This window comes from Musca domestica, unplaced genomic scaffold (genome assembly GCF_030504385.1).
Source record: "Musca domestica strain aabys unplaced genomic scaffold, Musca_domestica.polishedcontigs.V.1.1 1, whole genome shotgun sequence".
NCBI lineage: Eukaryota > Metazoa > Arthropoda > Insecta > Diptera > Muscidae > Musca > Musca domestica.
The window spans coordinates 25,338,159-25,360,755 of record NW_026712114.1 but is presented as its reverse complement, the minus strand read 5'-3'; the positions used below and the strand labels follow the sequence as shown (position 1 = coordinate 25,360,755).

Below are 22,597 nucleotides of genomic sequence, written 5' to 3'. Positions count from 1 at the left end.
TTTTTTAGGTATATACTGCTAAGCAACTTCCGAGCCAGCAGCTTGGATATGTTACGTTTTTTTTTTTTTTGTTAAGGACCTTCAGGAACTTTTTTAATATTTTAACAATATTTTGAGAACTTTTAAAAATATTTTGTCATGACATGTTTTTAAGAATCTACTTTAAAGGAAATTTAGTTATATATTGTAGGAATATACTGCCAAGGACATTCGAAGCCGTCAACTTGTGCATATTTTAACAGTATTTGTTCAAGGACCTCTTTCAGAACTTTAAAGAATGTTTTTTTCAAGTCCTGTTTTTTAATCCTCTTTCAAGGACCTTTCGTTAGATTTTTTAGAAATATACTGCCAAGGGACTTTCAAGCTGTCAACTTTTTTTGTTAGGGACCTTGGGGATTTTTTGGATATTTTAACAATATTTGTCCAGGACCTCATCAAGGACTCTGTAATGGAAGAATGTTTTGTAATGACCTTTTTTTAATCCTCTATCATGGACTCTTAGCTAGATTTTAAGGAATGTATTGCCAAGGACCTTCCAAGCCGTCAACTTGGACTGTTACGTTTTTTTAAGGACCTTCAGGAAGTTTGGCATATTTTAACAATATTTTGTTCAGAACCTCCAATTAAATCATTTTTCAAGAAGTCGTAAGATAATAAACTGGGATACTTTATAGAAACTAAACGAAGGTTCTACAGGGCCATAACCTTTGTTTCTTTAACAATGCATTTCCAAGGACCTTCTGGTCGATCAACGTAAATATTATTTTCTTAAGGATCAGCAACGAGGATATTTCAATAATATCATCATTCTTTAGGGTCAAGAACTTTACCATATGAAGTATAACATATAAAAATATTCGTTAAGGTTCATAAAGGTGAATATTTTTATCAAGGTCCTTCCCGAACAATATCGTAGGTCCTTTAAATAAATTTTGTTAAGGTTGCTCTAGCCCATCAACGATGGTTATATTTACGAAGATCATAAGGATCATCACTTGGACGGGTCAATTAGTAAAGTATTTAAGGAATACTTCTTTCATGGACCCTAAGCATCAGCAACGAGAATATTTTAAGGACCTTGAGAGTTAACAACGTGAATATTCTAAGAATATTTTGTCAAGGAAAAAAATAAGAATTTTATGAAGGACTTTCCAGACCATTACGGTAGAAATTTTGTTAAGAGCATTCCAGGCCATCATCGTGGATTGCATAATGAATATTAGACAAGGATCGTTAGGTCCAACAGCATCGGTATTCCATTGCTACTTTGTCAAACCCCTTCGGGTTAAAAAAAAAAGTTGAAGAATATTTTTTCTAAAAACCTTCAGCTTCCTTTATTTGATTTTTTGATTTTTTATAGTCCAAAAAAAGCTCTAACTGATCAACAGCCTGTAGCCTTATTTAAAATTCCCTACGCTTGGCTTTCGAAATTTAAAGTGGTCGTTTAACCCATAGCTTCCTCAGCTTCCAATGCTTGCAACTTAACTTCCCTTTAACATTGCCATTCCAGCAACGCATTCATGCCTTTCTTCATTTGTTGCGGGACAACATCATTACCAAGCAAATGAATCAAACGAGCATACCTTGATTTCGGTTTGTCATTCGTTCCATTTTTGCTTTTTTTTTTGCTCAGGATTGCCTTGGCCAATATCTGTTGGTTACATTTGGAATTGTTCATGGTTTGACTCAATAGCCGGTGGATTCTCAAAAAAGAAAAAAAAAACAGATAGTATTGAATGTACCAAGTGTCCATGTTGCTGGGGCATTTGTTGTCTGTGGCTGGCATTGACTACTACAACTGCTACTATCTGCCATTGAGGTGGACCATGATGGTGGCTTTTCATCAGACATCTCAATGGAGAGAAATTCTTTTACGACATTGACCGACCGTCCAACCAAATATTCTGTTCGTTTCCCCCCATTCTTTTTCAATTTTTTCGAATTAATTGATGGAGATTATTGGAAAGGCTGGGAATGAAAGAAAGAAGTCTATTTTTTTCTTTCCTTTTTTTGCAGGACAAATTAAATTTTCCGGGCAAAGTTAAATTTGGTTTGGCTTAAATGATGAATGAGTTGTGTATGGGAACAAATGTCATTTAGTGTGAAATGCTCTGCGGTCCTAGCTCATCTTCGTCAATTTCTAATTTAATATTTATGGCAAATGCCACAGAATAGCAAAAGAAAATAACTTATTTTCCATAACCCAAAGAAGAAGCAGCAGACCATTAAACCATAGACAAAAATTTGTCCGCCTTTGGCCTTGACCTTATCATGACATTCGATGGCTTCACGGTTTGTCGCCCATTAATTTCATGTCATACGTATACCATATGGCATCGAAGCTAGGAGAGTGTCTGGCTTTCACAAAATGATATGCCATAATAGGACATAGATACCCAAAAAAAAAAACACAAAATTGCCAACAGACTGACTGCCACCACCTACCATGGCTCAAACTTCGACTTCAGGTCCTGCTGCCACCGTTAAATGTATTCCCAGGACATCAATAATGTCTGCATGAGAAAACTAAAAGCCCATCAACATTCATTATTAATATATATTGCATAAAATGTTGACAAACATCTTGACTTTTATTGAACGACGAGCAGCAAACAAAGAACAATAATTTAAGTAATACTTTTTCGTTTGTTGCTATTGTTGTTGTAGTCTTATTTTAACTTCGCGCTAACAAATTGAAACTTTTTCTGGCAAGTTAAAATAACTTTGGCCCCAATTCGTTGAGAGATGAGAGTAAAGTTTTTTGTATATGTTGTTAAAACTTCTATATTGCACAGTGAAGGCAAGCGATGAAATTTGGTGAACGCCTAAAAGTATGCACCATTCATTTCACGTGTACACAAGTTGTTGAAAATAACATATGTTGGAGTCCCAAGTGAGCCATAGAGGGTAAATAATATTACAAATACAATTAGTAAGGAAACTAATTACATATTATAATATCAGAACACGGATACATGTGAGTACAAACACAGTCGTGAGTCACACCGTATCGTAACAAATGTATACTAATGATATTTTTTTTGCTTTCGAAATTACTCCAGACACAATAGTCCAAAGGATTGGTATCCGGATTTTGATGGCCATTGTGCGCTGGGAATGAAGCGAGGAACCTCATTTTTTAACCATTCTTGGGTGGTGCGTGTTGAGTGCGATGGTGCTGAGTCCTGTTGGGATGTCCAAGGTCTGCGGCCAAAATGTTTGCGTACCCAAGGCTTTAATACACCCTACAAAAGAAAGAGGCTATCATCATGGATTTTTTAAGGAAGCACATGGCCAAAATTCTGGATCATTAAGGGACCACCGAAAACAAATTCGTCGCGTTTTATAGGCAGCAAGGGTAGTCACGGCCAAAATAATGCATTTTTCAAAAGGACCGCCAGACCTAAAACCCATAGGACAAACCCATGGATTTTTAAAATATAACCAGAACTATTGCCGTGCCTTTTAAAAGAACTACCAGAGCAATGATCATAGCATTTTGAAAAGAAACGCTAGAACTAGAATTGCAAATGTTTTAAGTTTACAGAGATCAATGGAAGACGACCTCGTGCGTTCTATGGTAGAAGACTTCGTGCTCTTCTATGGAAAACGGCCTCGTGTTCTTATATGGAAGGGCCAAATTAATGATTTTTAGAGGACCACTAGGACAAAAGAAAGAGGCTATCATAGCGGATTTTTTAATGACCAAAATCTTGGATCATTAAAGGAATCACCGGAAACAAATTCGTTGAGTTTTATAGGCCCCAAGGGTAATTACGACCACAATAATGCATTTTTCAAAAGGACCGTCAGATCTAAAACCCATAAGCCAAAATCATGGATTTTTAAAGAATCGCTAGAACCATAGCAGCGGCTTTTAAAAGGACTATTAGAGCTATAATCATAGAATTTAGAAAGAACCGCTAGAGCTAGAATTGTAATTGTTTTAAGTCTACAGAGCTCTTGAAAAGAGATTGAAAACCTCGTGCCTTCTATGGAAGAAGACTTAGTGCTCTTCTATGGAAAACGGCTTCGTGTTCTTCTATGGAAGAGCCAAATTTATGATTTTTAGAGGACCACTAGGCCAAAAAAAGAGGCTATCATCGCGGATTTTTTAAGGAACCACATGACCAAAATCCTGGGTCATTAAAGGGACCAACGGAAACAAATTCATCGCGTTTTTTTTTCAAAAGAACGGCCAGACCTAAAACCCATAGGCCAAAATCATGGATTTTTAAAGGATAACCAGAACCATAGCCGTGCATTTTGAAAGAACCGCTAGAGCTAGAATCGCAATTGTATTAAGTTTACAGAGCTTTTCGAAGAAGTCTTCGTGCTCTTCTTTGGAAAACAGTCTCGTGTTCTTCTATGGAAGACGGCTTCGTGTTCTTCTATGGAAGACGGTCTTGTTCTCTTCTGTGGAAGACGACCTCGTACTCTTCTATGGAATACGGCCTTGTGATCTTCGATTGAATACCTTTCGTGTTTTTCGATTAAAGACCTTCCATGCTCTTTCATTGAAGGCCTTCCATGCTCTTCAATCGAAGACCTCTCGTGCTCTTCTATAGAAGACCTCTCGTGCTCTTCGATTGATGACCTCTCATGCTCTTCGATTGGTGGCCACTCGTGCTCATCGATTGAAGACCTCTCATGCTATTCGATTGAAGACCTCTCGCGCTCTTTGATTGATGACCTCTCATGCTCTTCGATTGAAGACCCCTCTTGCTCTTTGATTAAAGACCCCTCGTGCTCTTCTATTGAAGACCTCTTGTACTCTACGATTGAAAACATCGCTTGCTCCACTATTGGAAACCCATAATCGTGTTTTTTTAAGGACTGACATACCTAACTCATATTCGCATATTCTAGTGCGGTTTTGAAGGTCCTCCAGCACTATTATAATGGATTTTTAAAGAACCTTCGTGGTAAAAAAGATCATTCTTAGATATAATTAGGTTCAAAAATTGGGGTTTTAGAAATACATCCAGGACAATAATCGTTGACTTTCTCGTGCTCTTCTATAGAAGACCTTTCTTACTCTTCAATTGAAGACCCCTCGCGCTCTTAGATTGTAATATTTTGAATCGATTTCCAAAAACAGATTCATCTTCAAGGTTCAGCATACATCACCGTCTGGGCATTGATATGTCAGCCAGACAATCTTCGAACGCTCAGCTCTTTTCAATACCGAAATCTATGGTTTACAAGGGACCAATTTCACTGAATCTGTTATGTAATCCGTGAATCTATTTATTTAAAAACTAGTTCCCACTTCTTCCAGCCTTCACCGATCCACAACTTTTGCTAAATTCAAACAATAAAACATTATTGTCACTCCCACACGAACTAAATATTGCAGCATATCATCTTTTCGTTATTCTTGTTGGAATGGACGACAATTTTAAATGTCCGCAATGCGAGAATCCTTTTTATAGCTTGCGGATGTCAGAACACTAAATGTCCTCCCCCGTTTTTTTTTTTACTTTTTTGCTTTTCTTCGTTTCTACTTTGAAAAGGAAACGGATATATCACAAAACACGTCAGAGACACTAAAATAACGTCAAGTTGAACTTAAGAGCTTGAGAGTTGAAGCTTAGTTTTGTGTCTCCATATATAACGGCGCAATAGAACAAACATACATACACACAGGGGCCACGCATATGACACACTCACACATATGTGCAAGTCAACGAGCATGTTGTTGAGAGTTTTTCTTTTTTATGACACTGTTGTTCTGCTGAGTTGGCGAGAAACCCAACCATTTCTTCGTAAGGAAATAAACATTTTCGCTTCAGAGATTTTTGGAGGAGAGTTGTGATTGGGGGAATGGGGCGGGATTCCGGAGTGGATGTAGTACGGAAAACTTTAACATATAAATATCATAAATAAGTTGAATGGAGAGAGAGGGGAAAAGTTTTCTACACTATAAGTAAATATGTGAGAATTATCCTTAAAATCTGTTGGAAAATAGCATTTTCGCTGACAAAGAGAATAAATCGTTTAAAATATGATGAACATAGTTTGAAAGTCATAAAAATTCCAAAACATATATAACGGATTGCTGCTTATAACTATAAATACTAAAAAATGTAGATAAATAGAATACCTTCCCAAAATCTTCTAATGGCGGATGGGTTCTCTAAAATGGGGTGATTTAAAAGTGTCCCAATCAGGGATGAGCTAAAGGTAATTTGAGAATATAACCAATTTTATTGGTCTCAAATTGACTTTCTTCCTTGAAAAACACGAGGACTACCAACAGTAAAGTCTGTAAAAGAAGACTTTGAATTCTTTCACAGGAGACTATTAAGACTTCAAACCCATGACGCACGAGATCTTCGGTAAAAAATCACAAGATCATAAAGAAAAAAGCACGAGGTCATCAATAAAAAAAACACGAGGACTTCGATAGAGGAGAGCGAGATCTTCGATGGAAAAGCACGAGGTGGTCGATAAAAAAGCACGAGGTCTTCAATAGAGGGGCACAAGATCTTCAACAGAAGACCACGAGTTTTTCGATATAGAAGACCACGAGTTTTTCGATATAGAAGAGCACGAGGTCCTCGCTATAGAAGAGCATGAGGTCATCGCTATAGAAGAGCACGAGGTCCTCGCTATAGAAGAGCACGAGGTCCTCGCTATAGCAGAGCACGAGGTCCTCGCTATAGCAGAGCACGAGATCCTCGTTATAGCAGAACACGAGGTCCTCGCTATAGCAGAGCACGAGGTCCTCGCTATAGCAGAGCACGAGGTCCTCGCTATAGCAGAGCACGAGGTCCTCGCTATAGCAGAGCACGAGGTCCTCGCTATAGCAGAGCACGAGGTCCTCGCTATAGCAGAGCACGAGGTCCTCGCTATGGCAGAGCACGAGGTCCTCGCTATAGAAGAGCACGAGATCCTCGCTATAGAAGAGCACGAGGTCCTCGCTATAGAAGAGCACGAGGTCCTCGCTATAGAAGAGCACGAGGTCCTCGCTGTAGAAGAGCACGAGGTCTTCAATGGAAGACTTTGGAGTCTTCTCCATTAGAAGACCTTGAGGTCTCCTTCATTAGAAAACCTTGAGGTCTCCTTCATCAATAGAAAACGTAAAAGTAGAAAACAGAAGACCATGAGAGTTCATTGGAAGACTATGTGGTCATCAAAAGAAGAGAGGTATTTAATAAAAGACCATGAGATCTTCTTCGTTAAAAGACATTGAAGACTTCTTCATTGGAAGATTTTGGGGTGTTGAAAAAGAAAACCTCAAGATTTTCTATGGAAGACAACGAGGTCTTCAAGGCCTTGAGGTCTTGAACAGAAGATTCAGAGGTCCACAAAAAAAGGCCCTGAGGTTCTTAATTTTGGATTTACATCAAACAAATGTCTCCTTGCAGCTCTATTTTAGCTATGGTGCAGATACATTTGCAAAATGTTTGGAAAATAAGTTTTTCCAAGGATACAATCCCACCCTTCAAAAGAAATTTCAAATCTAAGTTGATTGAACACATCCTAGCCGAAAATATTTGAACATAGGTCCAGGTTCAGAATGGGAAATGGGAAACAATTTTGGGAAATAAGTTCCTCCAAGGATATAAACCCACCCTGAGGATTGAAATCTAATTTGATTGAACACTTCCTAGTCCAAAATATTTGAGCATAGGTCCAGGTTTTAGAATGGCCCCCAAAAAACTGTATAACCAGTTTTTTGTTATTTTAAATTTCCAATCTCAAAGGCTTATAATTTGTCTCTAACGAACAGAACAATATTTGAAAAAATATTCTACATATGCTCAAGTTTCGATACATCGCTCAGGTTACGATAGCCCCAGAATTTACGTATTTTGCAGTCCTTAGCCACATTTTTCAATCGAATATAATTTAAGTTTTTATCATACCCTGGTTGAAATTAATGCCGTTTTATTTGTTTTTTAGTAATTTTGTAGGAGATGCATCCTTAAACTTGATATCCTTGCTGATTTATTTGCAAATCTCAAATTCTTAGTATTAATGTCCAACTCATACTGATGAATGTATGTGTGGTCATGTAGTGGTTTGCACATTCCTGGTAATGACGAGCAAAAAAAAACCGTACCTTTCGTAGTTTTTCAGAAAAAAGGACACCCGCCACCTCCCGAAAAAACGGAAACTAAACAAAGCTTTAGTTACCCCTGACAACCAAAGAAAAAATTCTAAACGCAAAAAAAAAACAATAAAACAGAACCCCCAACAAAAATCTTTAAAACAAACACATACACACATCGTACTTCACGTTCTCACACACACACCTGTCGCCTCCTCCCCGAAAAATAAGTCTATACGTGTGTTGATAAACGGCTTAAGGTATTATGTTGGTCGTATGGTCTTTAGGATTGAGGTACGTACGTCCATTTTTTTTTTTTTTTGTTTTTTTTTGCTCCTGGACTACCTTTAAAGCATTTTGGAAAGCCAACGTATGTGAACGACCGAAATGCGTTTTTATGTGTCCAATAAGGACGGACAACGATGATGACGACGACGACTATGGTTTTTGGGCAAAGTATAAATGAATGAATGGATTTTTCTGAAAAACAGAAAAAACAACATCCACAAAAGTGTCTACATACCTTTTCCTCTTCCGGTTTACCGGTATCTTTATCAATTTTCGCCATGCAAGCAGCTGAACCTCCTGGACAGCCCAAAGCATATTTGGGTACTAATGGTCGGCATACATTTAGGAAGATCTGTCGAGTTGGTTGCAGGTTGAATATTTTTTGTATTTAGTTTTTGGATCCAAAGGACGGTAGTATTTGTCGCACGCACACACACACGCATTAAGGAATATACGCCGGATACGATATGAAAAAAGAAAGAGAGAGAGAAAAATCGGTTATGAGATATACGAATGTTCAAGTGAATATAAAGCATAATTAAAAGAGAATACAGGTTAAGGCAAAATGGATACAAAACGGATGAATGAAATAATGAATCGGATAAAACTTGAATGAGTATTTCTTTGATATAGACCATTAGGGAGATGCTTTAGAAGCAAAAGGCATGTAAAGATACATGATGGATTACAGACAATTTTAAATGGGATACAGAAATCAAATTAGATGCTCTGGATAAAATATGACAAACAAATAAGGTACAGAAATAGACTCCACTCAAGACATATAGAAGAACTTGTCGCCTCGTCGAGAAATTTATTTTCCAAAAATTTTGCAAATGCATCTGCACAATAGCTAAAGGAGAGCTGCAATGAGAGGTTTTGTTTCATCCAAATCCAAAATTAAGGACCTCAGGGCCTTTTTTGTGGACCTCTGGACCTCAAGGACTTGAATACATTGATGGTTTCCTTTTGAACACCCCAAAATCTTCCATTGAAGAAGACTTCAATGTCTTTCAATGAAGAAGATCTCATGGTCTTTTATTGAATACCTCTATTCCATTGAAGACCTCTCTTGTATTGATGACCACGCAGTCTTCCGATGAACCCTCATGATCTTCTGTTTTCTACATTAACATTTTCTATTGAAGGCCTCTAAGACTTCTAATGAAGAAGACCTCATGACCCTATTTTTAAGCCCCAAGGTCTTCCATTGAAGACATCATGATCTTCTACTGGGCCCCTCATGATCTTCTACCAAAGACCTTCAGTTTCTCTATTGAAGACCTCAGTATCTTCTACTGAAGACCTCATGGTCGTCTACTGAAGACCTCATGGTCTTCTACTGAAGACCTCATGGTCTTCTACTGAAGACCTCATGATCTTCTACTGAAGTCCTCATGGTCTTCTACTGGGCCCCTCATGATCTTCAACTGAAGACCTCATGATCTTCTACTTAAGACCTCATGATCTTCAACTGAAGACCTCATGATCTTCTACTTAAGACCTCATGATCTTCTACTGAAGACCTCATGGTCTTCTACTGAAGACCTCATGGTCTTCTACTGAAGACCTCATGGTCTTCTACTGAAGACCTCATGCTCTTCTACTGAAGACCTCATGCTCTTCTACTGAAGACCTCATGCTCTTCTACTGAAGACCTCATGGTCTTCTACTGAAGACCTCATGGTCTTCTACTGAAGACCTCATGGTCTTCTACTGAAGACCTCATGGTCTTCTACTGAAGACCTCATGCTCTTCTACTGAAGACCTCATGCTCTTCTACTGAAGACCTCATGCTCTTCTACTGAAGACCTCATGGTCTTCTACTGGAGACCTCATGGTCTTCTACTGAAGACCTCATGGTCTTCTACTGAAGATCTCATGGACTTCTACTGAAGACCTCATGGTCTTCTGCTGAAGACCTCATGGTCTTCTACTGAAGACCTCATGGTCTTCTATTGAAGACCTCATGGTCTTCCACTGAAGACCTCATGGTATTCTACTGAAGTCCTGATGATCTACTACTGAAGACCTCATGGCCTTCCACTAAAGACCTCATGGTCTTCCACTGAAGACCTCATGGTAATCTACTGAAGACCTCATGGTCTTCTATTGAAGACCTAATGGCCTTCCATTGAAGACCTCATGGCCTTCCATTGAAGACCTCATGGCCTTCCACTGAAGACCTCATGGTCTTCTACTGAAGACCTCATGGCGTTCCACTGAAGACCTCATGGTCTTCTACTGAAGACCTCATGGTCTTCCACTGAAGACCTCATGGTCTTTGACTGAAGACCTCAGCCTGAAGACGACTTCCAGCTCTTCTATTGAAGAAGACTTCCAGCTCTTCGATTGAAGACCTCAAGCTCTTTGATTGAAGATCTCCAACTTTTTGGAATAAAGACCTACAGCTCTTCGATTGAAGACCCTCAGCCTGAAGACAACTTCCAGATCTTCTATTAAAAAAAATCCTCCAGCTTTTCTATTGAAGAAGACCTCCTGCTCTTCGATTGAAGACCTCAAGCTCTTCTTTGAAGACTACAAGCTCTTCCATTGAAGACCTCCAACTATCCTATTAAAGACCTTAAGCTCTTCTATTAAATATCTCAAGCTCTTCTATAGAAGTACTTCCTGCCTTCATACCTTAAATTTACCTAGGATCTTATCATTACAACTGCACTTCCCAAAAACAACCAACGAAAAAAACTCACCTTTGTCGATTTGCCCAGCAGCTGTTTTTGTCCCATTAAAGCCGCATCAATTTCAGCCTCATAATTATCTGTGTTCGAAATCAGGGGTGTCAAATCGATGAAATCCATGCCGGTACCATCTTCCGAATGTTCGACATAGACTTTGGTTTTACAACTTATCTGCTCACGACACGCCAGCTCAGTTTGATAGTGGATTAGCAGTTGACAATTGGAATTTTCAATTATTTTAGGGCCAACATTTTTATCCTTGCTGTTGCTGCCTTCCGTACGATTGGCACAGACGAATTCTATTTTTGTTGACCACTTGGTCAAGCCGGAGTTCGATGTCTGCTGGCAGATGGCACCGTCCTCATAGAGTAGATACGGGGTACCGGTCTGGTTAATACGCAAATGGGCATTGCTTTTGCCCAGACTGGTTGATTGATTATTGACCTGCAGACATGCACCTGTTTTGGAAATAGAGACGGAGAGAGAGAGAGGTAAAAAAGAAGTGAATGAAATGAAAGGGAATAGCAAATGAGTATTTGATGAGTGTTTGTTTGTTGTTCTTGGATGGTTGATGGATGCCGGCTAGGTAAGATAATAATTAAAGTTGATTACACTGTCTGGACACATGGATGGATGTAAAATGAGAAATGTTTTTTTCGGTAGCTCTTAAAGATGACACCTTTGGGTATTGGAAAGAAAGGACATGTAAAAAGGTATTGCAAAAATGAAGAATATTTTTTGTGGGATTTTTTTTTTTTTTGGAAATTTGTCTGATTTTTGTTCTTATGAAACCTGGCACCATTGCAAAAATAGTAGGATATGAAAATCTATTGCGAAAGTTAAGGACATTCTTGACACTTTTCATTCCCTTTGTTATACTCTCTTTAAGATAATTTTTTTCCAAAATATCCTTGTGCTGCCCACCCACATGCCATGCCATAAATTTGTTATTGGTCCATCTATCGAAGCAGCCATTAGCCTAAAATGGATACTTATTTTCAAGTTCAACGATTCGTTCATTTTTTTCCCTCTTTTTTTTCTCGAAAAAATGCTATAAATTCTTCGAAGACTAACTAGACTCTGTCCATGCCAAATAAATATACAGTTTCCTTCGAATTCGCCAGAAGCATCGTTGTGTGCATTGTCCAGCAGTGCAATCAAGTAGAAAAATTAACTCAATAGTCCTTAAAAATGTACGTAATGGCCAAAAGTGTTTGGGGTAAAACACCCTCTTTGTACTCCAAATACAGGCGCACACATTTACGCACACACTCAAACACAAAGTCATATATGTACACAAATTGTCATGTAATATAGTTCATACAAAAAAGATAACGATGGGAGATTATAAGAGCTGATTAGGGTGGATTGAATTGGTCACCTTTGGCACAAATTATGGCCTTTAAACGGCCAATGAAACCGTCACACGCTACACGAATGTTGCGCTGCGGTATTTTGGCCCAGTCCCGGCGAAGCGCTTGCTTGAGCTGATCGACACTTTGGTATTTTTTAGTGCCAACCGTGCTTTCCAAAATACTCCAGAGACAATAGTCCAACGGATTGGTATCTGCAGATTTTGGTGATCATTTGGCGCTGGAAATGAAGTGAGGAACCTCATTTTGTAACCAATTTTGGGTGGCGCGTGCTGAGTGCGATGGTGCTGAGTCCTTTTGGAATGTCCAAGGCTTTAATACACCCTCCATAATATTTTTGCGATAACATTCGGCATTTATTCAGATGCCACGGTCGATTAATGCGAGCGGAGAGCGGATCATCACCATGGCCGGCGCTTAAGTTCTGGGGGTCAACCGAAGGTGCACATTTTCATCTGACCTCTTGGCAAGGAAAAACACGATCATATTGTTTGTTTACAAACTGCTGGACAACGAATGTTTTCTCATCGGAGAAAACCAAATTCGGCAGTTCACCACTTTCGGCCAAGCGAAACAACGCTTTAGCTCTTTTGAGTCTATTTTCTTTACGTTGCGGTGTAAGTCCTTGCACTTTTTGGAGTTTCAATAGCTTTACCCCGAGTTCATTTTTCAATATTTGCCGAATGGAATATTGCGATAAGTTCAGTTCATGAGCCATTTTTCGAACTTTTCGAACCATTTCTGCTGACGTTGCTGTTTTCTTCCGTCCACTTCCTTGACGTAGGGCTACGCATATATATATATACATTTAAATGCTGGAGTACTCTACCGATAGCCATTTGTGGTTTTCCAGCCAAATATAAAGAAATCACACTATCACGCTTGACTTGAAAGAGCTTGAAATCTGAAATTTGATATTGAGATCTCTGTTCATGTGTAGCCTGTACATATGGAGGTGGTTTCGGAAATATGTACTATAATCGTACGAAAAGTACTGAAAAGTACTATATTTAGTATTCGGTGAAGGAATAGAGATAAAATTCTAAATCTTAATATTTAGATTATATATGGCATATGTTTTGGAGGTTTGACGGTACTTTGGGAAGGCGTCCTATATTTGAACAAAAAGTACTAAATGGTACTATATTTGTCATTGGCTGAAGGGTTGGAGCTGGAATCCTCAAATTTGATATTAAGGTCCCTGTTGGTACTAAATTTGGTATTGGGTAAAGGGATAGGACTGGAATTCCCAAATTTGACATTGAGGTCTCTGTTGGTATCTGGCAATGAGATATGGAGGTGGTTTTAGAAATGTGTATTATAATTGTACGAAGAGTATAAAATAATACAAAATTTGGTATTGTGTGAAAGAATATAATATTTTTGCAGGAAAAGTACTTAATTGTACTAAATTTTTTATAGGTTGAAGGGGTAGGACTGAAATCTTCAAATTTGATATTGAGGTCCATGTTGATATTTTGCATTGAGATTTGGCGGTGATTTGGAAATGCGTCCAATATTTGTACAACCTAAATGGTACTAAATTTGGTATGGGCTGAAGGGATATAGCTGGAATCCTCAAATTTGATATTGAGGTTACTCTGAGTGTCTGAGGTTATGCTATGCACGTATTTTTGGAAATGTGTTCTATAATTGTTCGAAAAGTATTAAATTGGTATTGGGTGAAGCGATAGAGCTGGAGTCACGAAATGTCATATTGAAGTCCTTGTTCGTATCTGGTGTTGAGATGTGGGGGTGGTTTTGGAAGCGTGTATTATAATTTTACGAAAAGTTTTAAATTTGGAAATTGGTGAAGAAATAAATCTGATATCCTGAAATTTGATATTAAGGTCTCTGGTGGTTTAGCAAATGTATACTATAATTATTCAAAAAGTACTAAATGATACTAATGGTACTATTGATGTCTAGAATGGAAATTGCTTTGGATATGTGTACGAAATTTGGCATTGAGTGAAGAGAGCTGAAATTCTGAAATATGATATTGAGGTCAATGTTGGTTTTTAGGGTTAACATTTGGAGGCGTTGAAATAGTTTTAGACAGAAAAATTTGGTGTGGTTCCATTGTGCAATGTTTTTAGCCCGTTATATGAGGGCTATATGAAGAAGAGGACCTGCATACGCAATTCTTATCATAGGCTGTAGTACCCATTAGGACCTTCAAAAACGAATTTAAAACAATTCCGTCACATAATAGCATCAAAATACCAAAACTCCCCGTTATATATAGCCCCCATACGAAGACATGAACCTGCATATACAATTTTCTGTCAGAGTTTGAAGTACGAACTTCAGATACGACATTTCCGGTAAATAATGTTTTTAAAATCATCAAAATACCGGGAAGTATTGTTAAATGGCGGCTATACGCAAATGTCATAGGCTGTCGTATACATTAGAACTTTAAATACGAAAATTATTTAAAAAAATGTCTCTAATACGATAAAAGTACAGAATTTTGGGAGGTACTGTTATATAGGGACTATACGAAGGCGTGTCGTAAGTTGTAGTAGTGTAGGTACCGTTATATGGGGGCTATACGAAACCGTGGACTGGCATGACCCATTTACGAACTAAATCTGCTACTGACAAAATACACATGTGTGCACCATTTTAGCGTTCTATCACAATTCGTGATAACAACAAACCGACAGACACACAGACAGGTGGACTCTGATCAAGAATATATATTTTTTGGTTTTGACATGCGTATTTCGAGGAGTTACAAGCGGAATGACGAATTTCATATACCCTCTATAGTATGGTGGAGGGCATAAAAGGCCTAACACGAACTGTTAGAACGAATCTTGAGGGACTTAGTCCTTGTATGTGATTTAACTGTGATAAAAAATGTACAATAAAGCTTTAGATACTTAGTATAAAGTGCAAATCCACCCCAATGTACACAATCTCGTAAGTATGGTCTATTCTTCATCGCAAGATTATAGATTGGCCCACATAAATGATTTTTATTGCTTAACAGATGAATGACTTTCAAGCAGAGCCATAATTCCAATGGCCTCGGAAGGGACACTCACTCACACACACCCAAAACTTACGCCGGCGGCACTCGGTGGTATCATCAATGTCCTTTCCTAATATCGTTACAAATCATAGTAAATGGCCTAAAAGGCTATAAGGGAACGGCCATCAACCGGCTGAGTGACCGACGAAGGAAAAAGGCAACCTCTTTAACACTATGTGTGTGTGAGTGTGTGTCCGCCAAGCAACAAACAAAACAACAACAAGAAGGACAACAATGTGTTTGTTGTAGTTGACTCGAAAGCATCAATAACCAAACGACAGGAAGGCCAACAGCAGCAGCTTACCAGCAGCCAGTCCCATAGTTCAGCTTCGAAAAATGCTAGAAAGGTAGGCAAGCAGGCAGGCAGGTGGGAGGCATTGCAAAAGCATTCAAGTCAAGTGGCATAAATATCACAAAATACCGGACCAAGTTAAAGCTGTGACGAGGTGGAGTCAGGTTAAAGGATTGTTGCTTGGCGAACGAACTACTGCTGGCCTTTCGAATGTGTGTTGGTGTTTTAAACGAATGGTGTGACGAGTGACACGTCGCAGCTACATGCTTACACGTATTTATATACGACACGCATTGTGTAGTCCGCAGCTCCTATCTATTGAAGGCGTGTGACCGTTAAACAAGGTTGAATGCATGGGAGGATATGATTTTACAACAGGTATTTCGATAAATGACCTTTAGTTCGTGGGGGAAGTGAGAGAAGGCGGTTGGATGTGTGTGTGTGATTAGTTTAATTTAAAATTGTGTGGAAATATTTGGAACAATTCGAAAGGATATAAAGTCTCGGGCTACTATACGTGATAGAAGACCTTAAGGTCTTCTACACGATATAGAAGACCTTAAGGGCTACTATACTATATAGAATACCTTAAGGTCTCCTATACGATATAGAAGACCTTAAGGTCTCCCTATACGATATAGAAGACCTTAAGATCTCCTTATACGATAAAGAAGACCTTAAGGTCTCCTATACGATATAGAAGACCTTAAGGTCTCCTATACGATATAGAAGACCTTAAGGTCTCCTATACGATATAGAAGACCTTAAGGTCTCCTATGCGATATAGAAGACCTTAAGGTCTCCTATACGATATAGAAGACCTTAAGGTCTCCTATACGATATAGAAGACCTTAAGGTCTCCTATGCGATATAGAAGACCTTAAGGTCTCCTATACGATATAGAAGACCTTAAGGTCTCCTATACGATATAGAAGACCTTAAGGTCTCCTATAATATATATAAGAGGACCTTAAGGTCTCCTATACGATATAGAAGACCTTAAGGTCTCCTATACGATATAGAAGACCTTAAGGTCTCCTATACGATATAGAAGACTTTAAGGTCTCCTATACGATATAGAAGACCTTAAGGTCTCCTATACCATATAGAAGACCTTAAGGTCTCCTATACGATATAGAAGACCTTAAGGTCTCCTATACGCTTTGGATGACCTTAAGGTCTCTTCATACGATATAGAAGACCTTAGGGTCTCCTTAAGGTCTCCTTATACGATATAGAAGACCTTATGGTCTCCCTATACGATATAGAAGACCTTATGGTCTCCCTATACGATATAGAAGACCTTAAGGTCTTTTTATACGATATAGAGGACCTTATGGTCTCCTTATACGATATATAAGACCTTAAAGTCGCCTTATACGATATAGAAGACCTTAAGGTCTCACATACGATATAGAATACCTTAAGGTCTCCCATACGATATAGAAAACCTTAAGGTCTCCCATACGATATAGAAGAGCTAAAGGTCGCCTATACGATATAGAAGACCATCGTGAACCTTTTGTTGTCCTTGTTCCGAGCATATCCGATTCCAATATCTTCCATATATGTACATATTAATGATTTTATTGCCTAGAATATTGCAATTGAAAATTTATGGCTCTACAAAAATATGTTGCAATTGCTTTGTTCAAACAAGATGGAAAAAAATACTCTCTCTCACACACACACACACACACACACACAAAAGACAAATCATGTTAAATATTGCGCTATTTTGTCGAATAATACGACGACTACTGGCAATTTTTATGCGCAACATAATTTATGGCTGGCATTCACAAGTACAACGGAAACAGGAAATACAATCGCATTTCCGTTGAGTTGGGAAAAGTGACTGGGGCCAGACGACCGCAATGCTGCAGCACACCATGGCCAGTGTATCCGTTGTGCACTGGGCCTACGAGGGGAAAAATGCAGGAAAAATCCAACACAGAGATGAAAATGAAAATTCTGCTGTAAATTCCGGCCAAAAGAATCTCTTAGTGCTAACATTGCTGATAGTTCTGGGTTTCGGTATTCAAATACTGCAAAGCTGCTACAACGCTGAGTGCAAGTCGGAACCACCATTTCGTTTTGTTTGTCGGTGTTTTATTTGTTTTTTTTTTCTTGTATCTAGGCTTTGTCGAACTCAATGTAACTTAAATATTAAGCAATGTCGCAAACTGCTCGAAAACGATGGCAATTCATTTGCTAAGCAAACGACGATGCGCCCGAGCAGCGTTGTAGTTGTAAAGCCAGCCGTTGGCATCAACGGGAGGCTGTTTCCGGTTCTGTGCGTTTTAGCCAACAACTCGCGCCTCGATTTCTCTCCATACCCTGCCTCTTTTTCATCATTTTCACAACACCAAAAAAACAACAACAAAATTGTTTGTTTTTACTCCTGAAATATAGTACAACAACAACTTATTGTACGAAAAAAAAAGAAAACGAAACAAAAAGCTAACAATCCATTTGTATTCTCCTGTGAATGTTAGTTTAGAAGAAGACTATTTTTTATCATCTACTGCTGTTCTCTCATTGTCCCATAGATTTGAGCTGATTCTGTTTTCCATCCCTCTGTGTTTGGCCTGTGCTTTTTTGTTCCTCTTTTCTTTGTAGCTAAACACTGCTGTTGCATTTGTTGGCTTTTGTGTAGAAATCCAATCTAAATATGCCTCAAGGGATGAGGTGACTGACTATAGGTTTGACCATTCGCTGTGTGTGTTTTTTTTTCGCTTTGTAGCAGCCTCTAGTTTACATTTCTTTTGAGGTCACACAGTGTTATGAAAATATTAAAAATAAGTTATTGGTGGGAAATGGTATGTGTGACTCCTAAAAGTATGCATCATACATTGTGGCTATGAAATATGACCCTTTACAGAGTAAAAACCCGTTAAAAAGTATCAGTACCCGCTAGCAATGTGGACTAGTTCGGCACCGTATACTCGTCGATTCTTAGGGTTACAGTAACTAGTTCCACTTAAGACCCCTCACAGTGCAAACAACTGTAAACTTTAACATGGGGATGTCATACGAGGTAACCAATTGACTCCTTTTGCATTACCTGTAGATGGTACTGTACTAGTTCCAGGTTTACAGTCATATACCAGAGACAAAAGACTAACTATTCAAAGTGATTCTTGTTCGTAGAGATCTCATTCAAATGTTCGTTTAACTTGTCTGTTGGTTGGTTTTTTGGTGGTGGTTTTTTATTTATGCACAACTGTCGCCTCTTCGTTTACTTGGGGACGAAAAGGTGTCAATTGGTTCCATTCGCATTACTTGGGGACACATTTGGTACTAGTACGGCTTATAACTAGTACAAGACTGACGAAATTTAGTTAATTGGAATTTTCATTGCTAGCGGGTAGGTTTTGCCGACAAATGTATATTCTCACCCAATCTTCGATTTCAATATATTTTGACTTCTGTTATGATTATTCAAATTGTTGGCCATCTATTGAGTAGGTTCCAAAAGAATGAGCCAATATTGTCTATTTCGTATCGGACCTAAAAAAATATGATATAAATACTCGGACGAGCCAGGTTTGGACTATATCAAATGCTTCCTTAACTTTATATGAGATAAGTGATAATTGTTAGAAAATGTTGCAATGTGCGTGAGGTACCAGATATAGTGGGCCGAAGTATTAGACTTCATCTAATACAGATAAAAATATTGGTATGTGCAAAATTTCAAAAAAATCGGACAATTAATCCAATTTTATGCGAAATTATAAATTCCGAAAAATCCATGTTTCTATCAGCTTTCTGATTGAGAGAAATATTTAGATATAGCAAGTAATGAATCGGTGACCTGTTTCGCAAGTTATGACAGATAAAGGTATTGAAAATTGTGACCCTTTGTGGGTGAGGTACCAGAAAGGGTTGACCGATATCTATCATCTTCACAACAGATTTTGCGTTAGCAAAAATGTATGGATGTGTAAAATTTGACGAGGGTTGGATGTTTATTTTGGATTTTTTTTCAAAATTTTAAACCCTTTGTGATGTACCAGAAGGAGTGCGACGTTGTAACCCATTTTCACAGCAGAATTGTATTAGTAAAAATAATGTCATGTGTGAAATTTGAAGAGATCCGGACGCTTATTTTTGATTTTATAATCGTTTTTGTTTATTCAAAATTTTGACCCTTTGTGAGGGAAGTACCAGAAGAAATGGTCCGATCTCTACTATCTTTATAATAGATTTTGTGTTGATGGAAATGTAGAGATGTACCAAGTCTGAATGGAATTGGATGTCAATTTCGCGTTCTATGTTATTCATGGATGTTCAAAATGTTGATCATTTGTGGGGGAGGTACCAGAAGGAGTGCGTTGTTATTTTCCATCTTCACAGCAGATCTTGTGTTAATAGAAATAATGTCATATGTGAAATTTGAAGAGAACCGGACGCTTATTTCTGATTTTATAATCGTTTTTGGTTATTCAAAATTGTGACCCTTTTTGGGGGAAGTACCAGAAGAAATGGTCCGATCTATACCATCTTTATAACAGATCTTGCGTTGATAGAAATATTGAGATTTGCCAAGTCTGAATGGAATTGGATGTTAATTTGGCGTTCTATGAGCTTCATGGATGTTCAAAATGTTGACCTTTTGTGGGGAAGGTACCAGAAGGAGTGGGCAGATATATATCATCTTTACACCTGACATTGAATTAGTATAAATATTATGATGTGTGAAATTTTAAGACAATCAGACTCTTACATCACATTTTATAAGAGTTGTAATTATTAAAAATGTTGATGCTTTGTGGGGGAGGTACATGATGGAGTGGACCGATATTGTCCATGTTCGCACTTGACCTAGCTCTGATGCAAATATTGTGATTTGCAAAAATGGAGCAAAACCGGATTATCAGTACAGAATTATCTGTACAGTAAAATATTTTTTTTAACATTTTGACCTTTTGTGGGGGGTTTACCAGAAGGACCGATATTGCCCATACCGAACTTAATCTGAGATTGATACTCATATAATGATGTACCAAGTTTGGACCAAATTGGATATTTCCTTTGAAAGTTGTGGTGCGCACCAGCCAGCTAGATCGACTCCAAATGTCCTGGTCCAAAGACAACTAGGGTCTAAAAGGTAGGGGTTATGTTGATGAGGCACATTTTGCCGTATCGAATGATATATACCCTCTCTAGCCATACAGATGAGGGTTAAATTTGAAAATAGAAAGTATTAATGGTTTACTGACCGATACATACCCCAATATATGACTACCTTTATGGAAGGATTAAATCGGTATATCACATTTTCACTCTGTATTTATGAACAGAAATATTGCAGACTGCAAGGTCTTCTTTACGATGTAGAAGACCACAAAATCGTCTATACGATGTAGAAGGCCCCAATGTCTCCTATACGACATAGATGACCCCAAGGACTCCTGTACGATATAGAAGTTCCAAAGGTCGGCTATACGATATAGAAGACCAAAAGGCCTCCTATACGATATAGAAGATCATAAGGTTTCCTATACGATATAGAAGACAACAAGGTCTCCTACAAGATATAGAAGACCACAAGCTCTCCTATACGATATAGGCGTTTCACATGTTGATCCTTTATGCGGAGATATGAGAATGGATGGATTCATTTATATTTACCAGTTTTAAATAATGGATTCGCTTTAAGATTATTCAATATTGGCCATTTGGGAAAGGTATCAATCAGAAGGAGAGGACAAATACATTCCATATTCCAATTGGACTTAGTGCTGGTACAAATTTTGAAATGTGCGATTTTTTTTTTTTTGTATTTTATGAGAGTTATGGTTATTCACAATTATTAACCATTGTGGGGAAAGAAGTGAAAAATATGTAAAAATATTGGAAAGTGTAAGAAATGAGGAAAACAGGAGATTTTATCTCAATTTATAAGAGAGAGATGTTGAGTAAACACAAAAGCTTCTTTTTTGGGCTAAGACATACCCGAGAGAGTGGGCCGATGTTTTCAATTTTTTGCACCTGACCCAAGTCTGCAAAAAATATTACGATAGAGGACGATTCCGCCATTTAATGGTATACATACTTTTTATTATTATTTTTCTAACTCGCTTGAGATCCACCTCTACACGATAACAGACAGACACCTATATTTCAGATAAATACGCTCGTTATCTCTTTGTGCCTTAATGGCATATCCCCTTCTCTGTAGCCATAAGACCGGGAGTATAAAATTATACAACTTTGTACATTTTTTTCCAAGCAGAGATCTATTTTCAATAAGATTTGAACATTTTTGGCAAAGCCCATAATAACATCCGAATCGTTATCATTTCCGAACACTGTGTCCCACTTTTTGTTTCGTCGCTTTTTCTTGTCATCTGCCGTAAAGCAATATTGTTTTAACAATATTGAGTCTGTTGTGTACTTAGCAAGCAATACAATGCAATGCAAAAATAGGTATTGTTTTCCGAAGGGCTATCGCATAAATGACAATGTGACAGGAGCGTTAAAACAAAAGGATTTTTTTTTTCTAGATTAAGTAATCTCGAATGGTACATAGATCGCTTGCTTTATTCCATTTTCTGTGAATTTAAAAGGGAATGTTTTAATATCCTCAATGTCGAAGGAGAGACATTAAATTCGTAAAAATTTGAAAACTTTGATATACATATGCAAGGTAAAAACACAATTCTGAAAATAGTGTCCTGTATCTTTAAATTTACTAAAAAATGCAAAAACTTGTTTTGTTTATTTGACGCCTTTCTCACAACGGGTTTTTTTAATGAAAGATCGCGAAAAATAGGTTTTTCATAAAATCGCGTAAAATGGTTTTTCATAAATTTGTAAATATGAATGTATATG

At 37.9% G+C, this 22,597-nt stretch overlaps 1 protein-coding gene across 1 annotated transcript in view; it reads right to left on the bottom strand.

The window, feature by feature from the left end:
* The window catches only part of LOC101896481 (cation-independent mannose-6-phosphate receptor), a 208,480-nt gene that overhangs the window by 171,382 nt on the left and 14,501 nt on the right, over nucleotides 1–22,597 (bottom strand). The window contains exons 9-10 of the mRNA XM_059121128.1: nucleotides 11,059–11,504; nucleotides 8,583–8,699 (exon numbers count right to left, since the gene is read on the bottom strand). Coding sequence (XP_058977111.1) covers nucleotides 8,583–8,699; nucleotides 11,059–11,504 — 563 coding nt within the window. The remainder of the gene's footprint in view (nucleotides 1–8,582; nucleotides 8,700–11,058; nucleotides 11,505–22,597) is intronic.